The 15065-nt window shown below is 32.2% G+C and overlaps 1 protein-coding gene across 3 annotated transcripts; it reads left to right on the top strand.

Annotated features, from left to right (window-relative positions):
- The first annotated feature begins 6206 nt into the window (after positions 1-6206).
- Positions 6207-11295, top strand: LOC25491656 (spindle and kinetochore-associated protein 1 homolog). Of its 3 annotated transcripts, XR_003011100.2 has the most exons (10): positions 6207-6460; positions 6758-6882; positions 7605-7717; positions 7809-7887; positions 8464-8531; positions 8933-9038; positions 9127-9156; positions 9286-9399; positions 9489-9817; positions 10881-11295. XR_003011100.2 is itself a non-coding variant. In XM_039832859.1 (9 exons), exons 1-9 carry the CDS (start codon positions 6358-6360, stop codon positions 10956-10958), a joined length of 795 nt encoding a protein of 264 aa, XP_039688793.1. In that variant the 5' UTR covers positions 6212-6357; the 3' UTR covers positions 10959-11171. The 3 variants fall into 3 exon arrangements, 2 of the variants coding, with proteins under 2 accessions (XP_039688793.1, XP_013455099.1); XM_039832859.1 differs by lacking the exon at positions 9489-9817 and having other exon boundaries at positions 6212-6460; positions 7830-7887; positions 10881-11171; XM_013599645.3 differs by lacking the exon at positions 9489-9817 and having other exon boundaries at positions 6220-6460; positions 10881-11171.
- Positions 11296-15065: the final 3770 nt, after the last annotated feature.

Raw genomic sequence — 15065 nt, 5'->3', positions numbered from 1 at the left:
ATAATAACTTGGTTCTGGTTAAAAGTTATTATATATAACAAGAGAGAACAACCATTTTAATTTTTGACTAAAACTACAAGACTCAGTTTAGCTCGATTCTTAATTAAAAATCATTTTGACAAAAATAAAAATTAAAAGCAATTTTTAGTTTGAGGAAAAGAAATTGGGATCACTTGGTACGTACCTTTTTTGTGTTAACCCTCCGATTTTCAGAGGAAAAGGCTATGATAATTCAGAGTTCGGACGGGAGGTAAGTAAAGTCTGACGATTGTTTCACCCAAAAATGGTTCTCCTAAATAATTTGTTTTTGGTGGCCCTAATTAATAAAAAAAAAAACTCTTTAATTGAAAAACTTCATTTGTACATACGAAAATAAAAAGCAACATTAAGCTCCATGTACAAGTGAGTCAGGGCAGCCGCTCCTCATGCAAAGTCGTTAACCAGCTTCATACCACAAAAATACCACATATATGTCACGTCAACGTAGTTTTTGACACTCTTGTCACGAAAAATGTAATGTCCACCAATTACTATAAATAAATTCGGATAGCCTAATCATGGATCAACTTCATCTTCTCTTCATCATCTTCCATCTCAGTTACAACAGTTGCATCCATACAGCTCCCAAATTCTGTAATCAGGTAGCTGAAATGTGCATGTGCCCCATTCATGCACTCCACCTCAATGTCAGTCTCCTCTAGATCAGCAACTATCAATTAGACCATGCATTTGGTCTACCACGCCACTTTTGGCCTCAAGACCATCATGGTCTAGGAAACGACTCGCAATGGACAAATGCAGCAGACATGACACATCATCAAGTGTCACTCTCATCTCCTCAATCAAATGATTAAAGTTCAATGTCTAATCGTGCCACTTCTCAATAAATGCTGATAGCAGCCCCAGTCAACTATTGCATATCCGACACACATAATCAAGTAAAGACCATTGTCTTTGATGGCCTTTCTGAACGAATCACTCAACCCTACTCATCATTCTTATACAATTTCTTCAACTTCTTCTCGTTATTAACACATTATTATAATTTGAGATAGATATGTAACAAAAAATGATACCAATTTAAATAAATAATAAAACATTACCCAAAAAAAACACAAAAAGAAACAACAATTGAAGAAATACGACCTAACATTTTGTTTGGTGGTTAAAAAAGGTTGAAATGTAATGAATTCAAACAACAATTAAACCTTAAATACACAATGTTGGCCGGTTTGGATTTAGAGTGTTTTGAATATTTTAAAGTTAGAAAATCGCAACTGTTTGAATAAATAAATGTTTATGAGAATTGCTTATATATAAACATGTTTTAGATTATATAATCCAAACTATTTTTTGAGTTTGGATTATATTATACAAACAGAAGTAAAAATAAAAATTTAGAAACTAGGTGACAAGTTAGTAGAGTGAAAAAAGAAATTCACTTATAAATTTATCTTATAAAACATCTGTCTAAATTTGGACGAATCTTTCTATAAATATCTTCTATAGATCGAAACTGTAACAACCCAAAGATAACATCTATGAAGACACTGAGTCAGCACATTCCTGTCCCACTGCTATCATTAATCGAAACACTCCAATAGCCAAAAAGATAAGATGAAAACATGTCACTACTATTTCTGTATGCCTCAGCTGAAAAGGCAAAAATGTAATCCGAAGACCGAATCCATACTTGTGGTTGGTTAGGTTGGCTTATCTCGTCTAATATTTTAAAAAAGTTTAATAATTTCGAAAAACATCTCAAACTAATTCTTTTCGAGTAAATAGGCAATTACTCCTCCGAAATTACACAACATTAATCAATTTATCTCCTCCGTCAAATTTTTTTGTTAGTGAACATGACGTTTTGCAAATACCTCCAGAAGTTTTGCACTTATATGCAAAATACCCCCCAAACTTGAAAATTTATATATTTTTTTTGTGTAATGAGAACTATTGTTGTTCTTTTTTATTTATTTATTTGGGGGGAAATATGATAGAAAGGTAACATAGTGATTTCCTTGATGAAAGAACTATGTGAAAAGCAAACAGGTACACGCCTATTTTGATGTATATATGTATGTAGTTTTCCAAACTCCAAAATTAATAGTTAGCTTTAATATTTAACTGTTAATTGTTTCCCTTTAAGAAAAAAATAATATAAATTTTTAAGTTTGGGGGGCATTATGCACATAAGTGCATAACTTCAAGAGGGTATTTGCAAAACATCATGTTCACTAACAGAAAAAATTAACGGATGGAGTAAATTGATTAACGTTGTGAAATTTCAGGGGGGTAATTGAAGTTTTGTTAATTTCAGAGGAGTAATTGACGAAACTATAATTTTAGAGGGTAATTGTCTATTTACTCAATTCTTTTCTTAAAAAATTTAATACCTTGTTATTTTGAATGACAAATCTACAATGGTGGAACCAAAAAAATAGCTTGGGTGGGCCACTAAGTTATGAAACTTGTTTTACAGTACAAATGTTAATTAAAACAATTTTTATTTGATATACAACATAAATGAGGTTTTAAACCCCCACAAATTAGATGGTTTGTAATACTCTATTAACCAGTCCAGCATAGGCATGATAAAAATCACATATGACACTTATGGAATCGTCGAAATCTAAAACCGTTGAAAAATTATTAAAAATCTCACAAAATGAACCTATAATTTTTTATTTTTTTATTTTTGGGTGGGCCACTATACCACTTTACAAAGATTCTGATGTGCCGAAAACAAAAAACATCACAAAATTTTTTAAAATCCCGCAAAGTAGATCTATAATCATTAATTTTTTAATTTTTTCGGGTGGGCCGTGGCCCACCCATCCCATAAAGGGCTCCGCCTTTGTCTATCTATCTATATAGGAGTCTATATATTTGAGAAATGCTAGCAATACACACTTTTCAACACATTCTCTTTGATTTGTTAAAATTTACATGGGACCCACTCAATTTATATGGGACTCACATGATTTGTTGGGACTCATGTGAATTTTACCCAATCAAAAAACGTGTGTTAAAAAGTGTATGTTAAAATGTGTATTGTTAACATTTCTTTATTAATTTTTTTTTGGAGAGCAGAGAAAAATGGTTTGTATTTTGTTAAAAGTGTGTACATGCTATGTGCTATACCATAATTGGTTAAACAAACAAAGTCCTTAAGTACTGATGATAAGAAAGAAATGTACAAAGTATGATTAAAAACAAGGCTTAATTGCACTTTTCCCCCCTATAGTTTGTCAATTGTGCGATTTTGCACCCCATAGTTTTAAATGAGCGATTTTGCCCCCTATAGTTTTCCCCCTTTCTGATTTTATGGTCCCCATCAGATTTAGTGTTGGTTTTTTTATCAATTAATATGTGCCACGTGTGTAATTCCATTTTTTAAAAAATAAAAAATGGTATTTTTCAGATTTTGAGAGAAGGGGGCACGTGATTTTTCAAATTTTAAGAAGAAATATCACGTGCCTCCTTCTCTCAAAATCTGAAAAATACCATTTTTTTTATTTTTTAAAAAATGAAATTACACACGTGGCACACATTAATTGATAAAAAACAGACATATCAGCATTAAATGTCATGGGGACCATAAAATCATAAAGGGGGAAAACTATAGGGGGCAAAATCACTCGTTTAAAACTATGGGGTGCAAAATCGCACAATTGGCAAACTATAGGGGAGAAAAGTGCAATTAAGCCTAAAAACAATTAGGATTATCTAAGTGTGTGTTTAAGTGCGCAGGAAATTCTTAGTACAGATGAAATACTACCTCTGAAATAAGTCAAAACCCTAGACCAAGTCAAAGTTTGGGGTATAAAGTCAAAACTCTGCATTATCGATTAAAGCTTTGAGCTTGTGCTACATTGTACGATAAGTATATGAAAGCTCTAGACCATGATGAGCAATGTATTATAAGAAAAGGCAAATCTCTACACCAAGATTAAGGCCAATTGTGGTAGTCAATGTTGTTGTATAATCCTCTGTAGTAAGATCCTTTGTACCAAGCAATTGACTCAAGTAATCATCATTGATGTATGCAATGACTATTTTCTCCACGAATTAAGGAAAGTTTATTTTGACTTACGAAAGGGAATAAAACTCCTTAATTATCGTCATTGATGGCAGGGCCGGCCCAACGCATTTGTAAGCCTAAAGCGAATTTTACATTGAAGCCTCTTGTGAATTCGTTAAAAATCACACCAATAAATTACTTCATGTGTGGAGACAAATAATCAAGCAACCAATATCCACATGGGTAACAATTATAAACACAAGCAAAAGTAGGAAAACAGTGAGAGAAAGAAAGAAAGAACACACAAAATTTGTTTACCTAATATGGGGGAGAGAGCAGCCCTTTGTTCCACTATAATGATGAGTAACTTTACAAAGAGATATCAATAGAGGTTACAAGAATTAGTCTTCAAACCTAATTCAACCCAAAGTCTCAATCTCTTCCCGTGACCAAGAAATTCTATCCTAATACTGTTTCTCCAAGGTGAATCAATCCCAACCATAGTGTTTGTTGCCAAGAGAATTCTCTACAAACCCTAGTTTTGATGTTGACTTCTAAACCCTTGTTTTCTGACTCTCTACACTCTCATCTTCATCTGATACAAGGTTTATATTTATAGAGAAATATAACACATAAATTTGGAATGGATATCACGTTGAAGATACATTTTTTTTTATTCCTTTAGTGAAAGAATATTTGCATCAAATATTCCCTTTTAAAATATATTTGCATCAAATCTTTCTTCATACGGTAGAAAAATATATTTATTGTCATAAATATATTTTCAGCAAAAAATATATTTGAAACAAATCATTTATATTTTCAACAACAATATTTCTCATCCATAAAATTTTGAATCATACTACAACAAAGCCTTTTAAGTGTGTTGACAGAAAAATATGAAAATCAAGTATACTAAATATGTAACTTTATTTGAGGCATATCAGACAATGATTCGAGTTGTGAGATTTTAACTCCTTTCATTATATTCAACATCGTTAGTACAAGAACCTTTTTAAACAAAAATATAGTTTAATTAATAATACATTATTTACCAATTTGTTAAGCCTTGAAATAAGAAAGCAATATTGAATTCTAACACAAATATAAATTACTTTTTTTACTTTTGCATATTTTGGTTGGACACAATATGTGTTAATATATTTCCAACTACTAACATCATATTAATAGAAATATGAAGAAAAAAAAGAATTTAAGATACATAAAACTAATAAAATAGCTATCTTTGGGATCAAACTTGCAACATGAACTATAAATCTACAACTCTCTATTTAATGAACAATCGAGCCAGACATAAAACTGTTTAAAGAATTTGACTTACAAAATTATATTTAAAGCCAAAAAATATATGGGGGCCTAAAAAATTTGGGGGCCTAAAGCCACTGCTTTAGTGGCAGCCCCCTTGGACCATCCTTGATTGATGACATTGAATGACTGAAGTGCTGACCTCAAATCTCCAAGATATCTTAGCATTCATTCAAACATCCAAAGATAATGATTTCTTCAACAATGATCATCTACATCATCTATATACAAAGGTCAAAGTTTGAATGAAGAAGGTTGCGACAAAAGAAAAACCACTCTAGCATACTCGCATATATACAAAGTCTAACCTGTCCATATATACTATTATAATTATACACATACTTGTTTATAGTTTATACATTGTTTAGAAAAGGTCAAAAGAAACATATGTAAGGGATACACTCTAAGACTTTGGTTGGAAGTTTGGAGCGGAGAGGAAGGGAAGACTTTGAAGGGTTGGAAATATAGGGGAAAATGGTAAAATCTTTCACATTTTTTAAAAGATTAATTTTTTAGAGTATGATAAATTAATGCTTATGGTTAATATATTTTTTATTCTAAGAATATTATAACTACCTAGATTAAATTTGAAGAATTCATGCAAACCTTCCAAAACCCTCATCCAATACAATTTTTGAGTTCCCCAAAACCATATGAAGAAAAATGAAGATATTTCTTGATTAATATTCAACAAAAAGGACGCTCTTCTCTTTTCTCTTGATCGCCTCTCTCTCATACCTCTAAACCCACAACCTTCACCTTCGCTGTCAATCCAAACCAAAATTTCTTGAAAAAGTTTTCTAAAAATGGTCTATTAAGGTGTTTTTCGAAAATTTTATAGGGGCAAAAATTAGAAGTAATATATATAAAAAACACTATTAACCCTAAAAATGAAAACGCAGTGCAACTTCAAACATTACCGCCTAAACCACCATATACCAATTTGAAACGCTTTTTTAATTTCCAAATCTCAAACCAAAACCGTTCCCATTTCACAACACAAAGAAATGAATTCGAATTCGAAGAACGCAGGCTCTTCCTTAGATTCCTTAATCTCTTCTTTCAACGCTCGCATTTTACAGCTTCAAGAACTCACCATTGCAAGAAACAGTTAGTTTTTCAACAAACCCTTCAAATATTAAGATTTAAATTTGTCTCTCACAATTTTCTCGCAGTTACTTCGAGTCAAAACAATACCTAAATTAGTTTCTGACATTTCATCAGACAGATTAGTCTCTGTACACGCACGGAGACTAATTTGTCTGTTATTGAAATGTCAGAGACTAATTTGGGTAGTATTTTTTATGAGACTGAATTGAGTTGAGAGAAAATTGTGAGGATCAAATTGGGTCTTTATTCTTTACTTGATTTGTTAATTTAGATGAATTTGCATATGTGTTGTTGTAGTGTACCCAGCGAGTAGTATTGCAGATCTTTCGGCTGTTGATGCTGCTGTGAGTGCTATGGAGCTTCAAGTGCAATCGATTAAGGATCGGTTTCGCGATGAGATTGAAGCTATTCCCAAAACCAAGGTTATTTCTCTGTTTTTTGCTTTTAAATTGTTTTGATTTTGTGAATTCACTGTTTGTGGAATTAGGTTAAGAAATTGATTTTTTTTTTTTTTGAAATAATTCATGGAATTGAGATTACTCTATCAATTAGGTCATTTTTCATGGAGTAGGGGAATTTGTAATAGCTGGGATCAAACCTTAGACCTCTTAAACCATATACTATGTCATTTTATTGATTTTGGTACAATTTTTTTTATTAATTAACGTGACTCTAATGATGATTTTACAACCGTTCCTGAGTGGATTTGAACTCAGTACCTTGAAATTACAATGTTAAATTGATGATTTCTGAAAAGTAAAGTTTGATCAATGATTGTTTCAGCTAGAGACTGAATTCTGGTACTTCTAATGGATTCGATCTTAACTGAAGCTCATTAGTTATCAACCATTCAAGTTTGATCACTTGGTTGGGAATTTTTTATTTTAAGAATTATATGAAATTTCATTGATTTTATGGTCCAACTTCAACAATTATAAGACTGAAATAGTGATTCACCGATTTTTTATTTTTATCTTAACTCCCAAACAAAGCCTTAGTAGATTACGTTAACTTTACACCACCAAAAAAGATTACGTTTCCTTTTACCGTTTGCAACATGTGGGGGAATTTTTTTGGATGATTCTTTTAGTAAATTGTTAATTTTCAATTTATGACATAATTTAGTTTTCTGGCCTTGTTGCAGAAACTACTCGATGCATCCCTGCAGCAGCAAAAGAAACTGCAGAATATGTTTCATCACATTCCCTCCCAAATGCCTGATAGAACGACACTGTCAAATTCCGAAATTAGTAGATCGTAACTACATTTTGTTTAATCCTGTTTTGTGTTTTGGTTTAAGGAGATTTGATTGATATCGTATTGCTTATTTGCTGTTGTTCCTCCTCAGTTTGTTTGCCGAATTTTCTAGGCAAGACTCTGAATCGTATGAGGCTTTGAAACACGTGGAGCCTGTTGCTTTACCTAAGGTAATCAAAATTTGTTATTGTGCAATTGTTGTTTTGTTTCACACCTAACATGTTCTCTGAACTTCTAGTTGCAATACTTAAAGCTTGGATACCTAATGAAGAACTGACACTGACATTAGAAAAGACACCGACATGTAGACACCAGTAGTAATTTGAGAAAATGAAAGTAATTGAATGTAACCACATGCATCGATATCATGTGGGTGTCCATCACCAGATACACATTCAATCTAAAGTTGGTGCTGCATATTAATAGAATGTGTGGTCACTAAATTTTCTCGAACTACAATGATACTTGTTTGCTTTAGATACATGGATTAGGTTCAGCTATACTTTCCCTTATTGTAATCCTCCCAATCCTTTGCAAACATAAATATTTAAATCATCATACGTGGTGATAGTTTAGAACTATTCTATTGCCTTGAATTGCATGTTTCTATCTTTTCTTTCTCTTCAATCTGTAACCCTCTTGAGAGTCTGTCTCCCTGCCTTCAATGAAGCTAAGCAATTTTCGTACATTTAGTAGATGCATTGTCAAAATGTGATCCATAAATATTCATCTGTTTTCATTTTTAGGAGAAAAAAGGCCGTGGTTATGCACCAACTTGGTATGTCACTGGAAGTGAAATGGATTCCTTGTCATCGTAAGTAACTATGAATACATACACTTTTAATTTATTAGATATTCTCTGCAAAATTTCACTCCGAGTTCAGCTGGATTATATTCAAACGCATTATAAAACACACATGTCAGCAAAACATCAAGAGATTGTTTTTAAAAAATGTGGTTTCATTGTAATCCCCTTTAGCTCAAATTAGGAAATGTTAGAGAAATCTATAAAATTTGCAGGCAATTGTATCATTTGAAATGTCAAGAAATGTTTAATTGATCATTAAGACAGTGACATGAGAGTTAATAACTTCCATTTTTTCACATTTTTGTGTGTTTCTTTTCAATTTACATTATTAGGCTTCTTTGGTTTTGAATTCATCTCCACCCATGCAGTATATACTTCACTGCCTAACACTAGGTTTGATATTATAGATATATGAGGGGTAGGCTTACTCTAGAGAAGGTGAATGCTGCAATCACAGATATGGCCTCTTATGCCGAAGCAAATGCTCAACTTATCGTAGCCCCCAAAAAGAAGGTAAGTGAACAATTTTCTTCTTAATTTGCGCATTACATTGGTTACTGTTTCCCATTTTCTCAGACATTTTTTTTGTTTGTTCATGAAGTTGGCAGAAAATCTTTGGGAAAAAGCTCTGGTGAGTGAAACCACTATTTACACTTTGACAACTATTTTCTAAAGGAATTGATTTGTTGTTCATGCTATTTTGTACTTATCCATTGGTTTTTCCCAAGAGAAAGGGTTGTCAGTTGATTTCATAATGTAGGAAATAAGAGATATTGGAGGAACGGAAGGGATTAAAGGAAAACACTTTTTTCTAGAAACTGATATTAAAGGCCCATCACTTAAACTTGACAACACTGGAAAGGCAATATTGACAGTAAGTATTCCTGTCTTTCTAAATATGTTATTTTCGCAAAACCAAACTTGCTCTTGAATTAGTTGTCATGAATATCTAAATTGATGTAGTTATACTGGATGACAAAGAACATTACAATTTCCATGTGTCCTTTTCCCGTTAACATACTGTGGGATGGTTGAAGGAAAATCATATGAGGCGTCAAGAGTCCTCACTTATAAGTCGGTTTTGTAAGGGTTTAGTTAAGCTCAACCCTATGATAGTTCCATAGCCTATCCCAAGATTCACTTGGCCACCTACTATCGGGTCACTCGAGTCACGCTCCTCGATATGTCCAGTTCTAGGCTTGATGGGTGTGAGTTAAGATCTCAGATTGGATGTGATAAGGTCTGAAAATGTGTTTAAAAACGAGGGCAGTCCATACTATGTAACCCAGAAGGTATTTCATTCTGCCATTATCTGCATTATTACATTAAAAACACTCTTGCCCAAAAAGCTCACAGTTTATGCTTACTTTTCCACATTCGTTATACCTGCTTCGTAATACTTCCTAATCTCATTTAGAAATGATTAATTGTTACTGAGATCCCTAAAGATTTGGAGCTTGTACTTGAATTAGATGTTGCATTTATAATCAATGATCTTTGTTTTGTTGATTCTTATTAGTTACATTTTGTAGTAATATAGCTTTTTTCTCTTAATAATCTGTAAAACGGAACATATTTTATTTTACAAAAACGTGAATAGTGATTTGGTCTATCTTCTTAGGAATAACTCAAGTTATACATTGGCTCAAATATCTCTTAAGTAAGAGCTTATAAAGTTTGTTCAATTCTTACAGTACACGCTGATTTTCTGGAGTTAAGTTAGACTCAGTAACTACGTTGGTGTAATAGTCTATTCTAGATCCGTTGTTGGGCCATCTAGCCCAAATTGTACCCCATTATCTTTCCTATATATATTTTGTTTAAACAATTCATTTCTTGTAGTGGCGGAATGTATGAGTTTTTCCTTTTGGATTTTATTGTCAAGGTTCTGAAGAGGAATCAAGTTCTTCTCTAAGTATATGTAAATTTTGATCTCATATTGTGGGAATACATGAATGGTTAATATGGTTATAATATGCAGTGTTTTAAAATCATAATGTAGTTATGCCAATATCCCTATGGGGAATACAAAATATCTACATGAAATTCTTGTCATCCAATGTACACCATATGAAAGATAAACTAATGGGATGTCCTTCCCAATAAATCAAACATTTGACAGTCAGGCTGTCTAGACTATATCAGATGACCCACATTCTAACTTTGGTAAGCTGAATACAAAATACTAATTCAGAATGTGAATTGTGTGATCTTGATCCGACAACTTAGATCGAGTGTGAATTTAGGGAATCATCGATTGTGTTTTTTATCTTCTTTTTGATAAGATGTATTCATAACATTGGTTACATCTATTTGAAGAAATTTCACGAGCATGTCCTCTTTGCCGTTCTGCAGGTTCTTCGACACCTTGGCCGCATTAACGAGACTCGCGTTGGACATCATCGGGTTTTCATTCTACAGAAGCCTCACTAGAAAGAATGTTAATATTGATCTTATTGCAATGCATAAATGGTCGAGATTATTATATACTTTAATTTTGACCATTCATTTGTATTGTATGTTCAAGATTTATTATTATTATTATTATTTTTTTGTGGAAGTTTGCTATCACTTGATATCTTCAAAACGTGAAAATGTGTGTATTCATGTATATACATATGAATGCAAAGAAGAAATTTAAGAGTAGATTTTAGGTTTTTCTAATAATTTAGATGATCAACTCATTACAACTTTTATGTTTCGGGCTGTTATCTTTTGTGCGTACATTGTTGGCAGTGACTGCAGGGAAGTAGTATATATGGTTTGTTAACTTGTCTAAACCTATTATTGTTGAAATAATGGCACTAGTATTTATTAGATACTTTCCTGCTACAGTGACTACAGTGAAGATTTACATGGCTTTGAACTCCTCTTCACCTCTATCCACCTATGACCCACCTTCAAATCTACCCCCTAACCAACAATCAGAACATCTTTCAACGACGGTGTAACGGTGCGTATTGGGTACGATTCAGTGGCCATTTAGGCATATTGCTGCTTCATAGTAGGAAAGTGATGACATGTCTCTTATATTATTTTTCACATAATTTTTAGTCATTTTAGTTATGCTTTGATCCAAATTAGAGAAGTTTTAGGACAATTGCCTATTAGTCATTTTAGCCTATGATTTTTGAACCAAAATCCACTTTGGTTCAACATCGACTCTAATATTCTGTACGTTGGCCTACTGGACCTTGTAGAGTCGAAGATTCTGCATCCATTAGTGTTGTGTATATCCTTAGAGTGATCATCAGGTGAAACTTGATAGCTAGATGAACATGTTTTTCCACGAATTCATCACTTAAATAAAACCCTTGTCTTATAACTAAATGTTGACTTGTCTTTAATCCAACACGTAAATAGAGGGGATTCGTTGTACCAGAAAAAATACAGAGGATTTGAAGAATCGTAGCTACTACTAAATTTCTACAATCAAACCAGATTACTCACTCACTACTGATTTGCTTAATCAAATAAATCTTGCAAACTCCGCCTAATTTATTTGCTTTATTCACTTTATTGTTTTTATTTTCTGCTTTAAATAAGTAATGCTAGTTGCCAAGTGGAAATGACAATCCGTCTGAAGACGGTCACTTTATTACTTGTGAATGATCTGGTGCACTTGCCAAAATTGTCCATCAGAAAGCGTCGATCATCTTTTTATGAGTTTTTCGATTTTCGGTGGACTCTGAACATTTTATTCATCAATGGTTAGGAATCAAATACGTTTGTCCTTTGCATAAGTTATTCAATTTGACATTTTAGGTGGGGTCTCGAAAAAACTTCAATACACTTTACATCTTATTTGGTTAGCTACTGTGTGGATTATTTGGAAGGAAAAAAATTCTCAAATTTTTCAGAATAAATAGGTTGCTACTCATCATCTGTTCGAGAAAGTAAAACTTTTAACCTTCTCATGATCGAAAGCAAAAAAGTATATATTAGAAAAATTAAAGACTTCTTAACATCTACATATTAAAATTGTTCTTTACGTGTCTTTATATTTAAAAAGTATGATAGAAATTATTCAAAATTTCAATTTTATAAAATTCATGAACGAAACTCTTTTTTATGATATAAATTTTCATTTAATAGGGGCAATCTATTATTTTAAGAGAGAGACAAACATTAAAATATTAAAAATTTAACAAATATAACCGTAACAGTAGTGGGGATAGTTGCCCCCAATCTACTATACATGGATCCGTGACTGAGTAAAACACATAAAAAAGCCTAATAAACATAACATATTAAACATGAAACCAACATAGTCACGATAAAGGTCATGCGTCTACATAGGGATCTTGGCAACAAGGCAAAGAGGATTCTTCTTGTGTTGAGTGATCCCTGGCAACATTTCAGTATCAATATCTTTCTTTAGTGTTCCATGTGGCAATTTCCAATTAAATGAATAAAGAAGAGAGAATTGCTGTTGACACATTTGGTTAGGCTGAGACACACGAGTAATTTACCTAAATTCCCTTCGGCAGTTAACTGCCGAATTTTGTGGCAACCGGCTGCAGTTAACTATCGAGGTTTTCCTCGGCAGTTAACTGCCGATGCGTGCTGAAAAACTCCTTCGGCACTTTACTACCGAGGAATTGTTTCATACTTTTTCTATAATATATAATACATGGGTGATCGGCACATGATTGGAGTTTCCTGGGGATGTCTAATGACTCCTTGATGTCTTCATCACTCTTAATTCAGTAGTAAAAAAGTGATGACTGATTAATCAGATAAATCGAGAGTTATTAAGTGTACAAAAATATAAAAATAGATTGATTTTTTTGAAAGAAAAAAGGTGGAAGTTGGAGGAGAAAATGACTTTCTTCGAATATTTTTCCTTTATCGTTTGGCTTTCATGATTGGTGGAGATACCCACTTCTTTGTATGGGTGTCATATAACTATTTTTTATTTTGTTGTTGGCATCTTCTTTAGGTGCTTGTCTTGTATTTGATATTGGATGATTCATCATTTTTAGTATACTTTGTGCGGGGTGAAAGAGAGGATCGGTTCCCAAAGATAGAGAAAGAGAGTTAAGATGTAGTTCATGGATTATATTTAGATTTTGTGTGTATTAATAATAATAATATTTTTTGAAATAATAATATTGAAAAAAAAATTGGTTTAAGTTGAATCACATACAAACTATAACAATCCTAAAAATAATATTTATGACGACAATGAATCGCTTGTGCGTTTACATATGGAAAATGTGTCAGCATAGTTTTTACCATACATTCAATCTAAAAGCAACTCTTCTATAAACACAGTACTAAGTTGTAGCCACAAGATCAATTTTGACTAAGCCAAGTTGAATAGACTACACAATTGTACTAAAAAAGGAAAAATGTAATATCCATATATTTCCTATTTTGGTTGGTTGGCTATATTTTTGAGAAGGACATTTGATTCTTTGGCTTATCTAGTCCAATTTTCAGAAAAGTTTAAAACTTTAAAAAAAAATATCAAATTAATTTTTCTATAAAAATTAAAAGTTTAGCTAATAGTTTTTTTTAAAGGAAGCTAATTAATACTTTATTTAAAGACAAATATATATGGCCAAATACCTTATTTTCTTATAAAGAAAAAATTATTTTGAGATGTTTTAAAGTTTTTAAACTTTTTTGAAAATTAGCCGAGATAAGCCAATTAACCAAATATCCTTCTCAAACATATAGCCAACCATGGAATTATTTTTAACATGCAACGTCTATTTGGATAACCAACCAAAATAAGAATTATAGATTCGGATTACGTTTTTCCTTTTTTGGTACTGCATCCGTAATTTATTATAAGTCGTTTTGACATTTTCACAAATATTTTGTATTGAAAAAAGAAATTATGAACGATTTTATAAAATTATCCTTATTAATAAAATTAGAAAAAGAGATGAAAAAATATAAAGAAGATAGAATAATAAATAGTAAAGAGAATGATATGAAAAAATTATTAATAATGCACGGGTATTACAATGTAACTTATTTTTGGGTATAAATCGGGTATCCTCCGCGCGCAACTGCGGAGACTAATCCCTCGAGCATTGTGGGACCCAAGTGGGCGGCAAGCTCTCCCTAAGAGTTTGAACACTGCTGCATGCCCAAGGCTAGATTCGAACCCAGGACATAAAACACAAATATTTTTTCAAAAGTGACTTATAATAAAACACGAATGGAGTATAAAATATAAAGTGAGTCAATCAAGACATATATAACTGATATATTATTTTAAGGGTCATGTTAACCGGTGTTTCCGAGACACTGATTAAGCACACCATAAAAGGAAAGCATTGCTAAAAAAGGAAACTTTTTTTTAACTTTTTATGAACTAATTACACAATTTTCATTACATTAATTACTATAAAATTTTCTTTTTTAGTACCCTTAACTCCAGAATACCGGTTAGCATTTCCATTATTTTAATCGTAACCTTTTTGGCTATTGAAATTTGGAGTGTTTAGATTGAATGTGTTGTAGTGCCGACATAATTTCCTCATGTGAATGCACACATTCATTGTCGTCATAAATATTATTCTT

This window comes from Medicago truncatula, chromosome 4 (assembly GCF_003473485.1).
Source record: "Medicago truncatula cultivar Jemalong A17 chromosome 4, MtrunA17r5.0-ANR, whole genome shotgun sequence".
Lineage (NCBI taxonomy): Eukaryota > Viridiplantae > Streptophyta > Magnoliopsida > Fabales > Fabaceae > Medicago > Medicago truncatula.
The sequence above is the reverse complement of the archived record's forward strand: the minus strand, read 5'-3'. Positions and strand labels throughout refer to the sequence as shown.

Bases quoted from the DNA above. Each gene is read 5' to 3' on its own strand.
- LOC25491656 (XM_013599645.3), top strand. From the start codon at position 6,358: ATGAATTCGAATTCGAAGAACGCAGGCTCTTCCTTAGATTCCTTAATC. The intron at 6,883-7,604 runs GTTATTTCTCTG...GCCTTGTTGCAG, and splicing joins AAGCTATTCCCAAAACCAAG to AAACTACTCGATGCATCCCT. The intron at 7,888-8,463 runs GTAATCAAAATT...TTTCATTTTTAG, and splicing joins AGCCTGTTGCTTTACCTAAG to GAGAAAAAAGGCCGTGGTTA.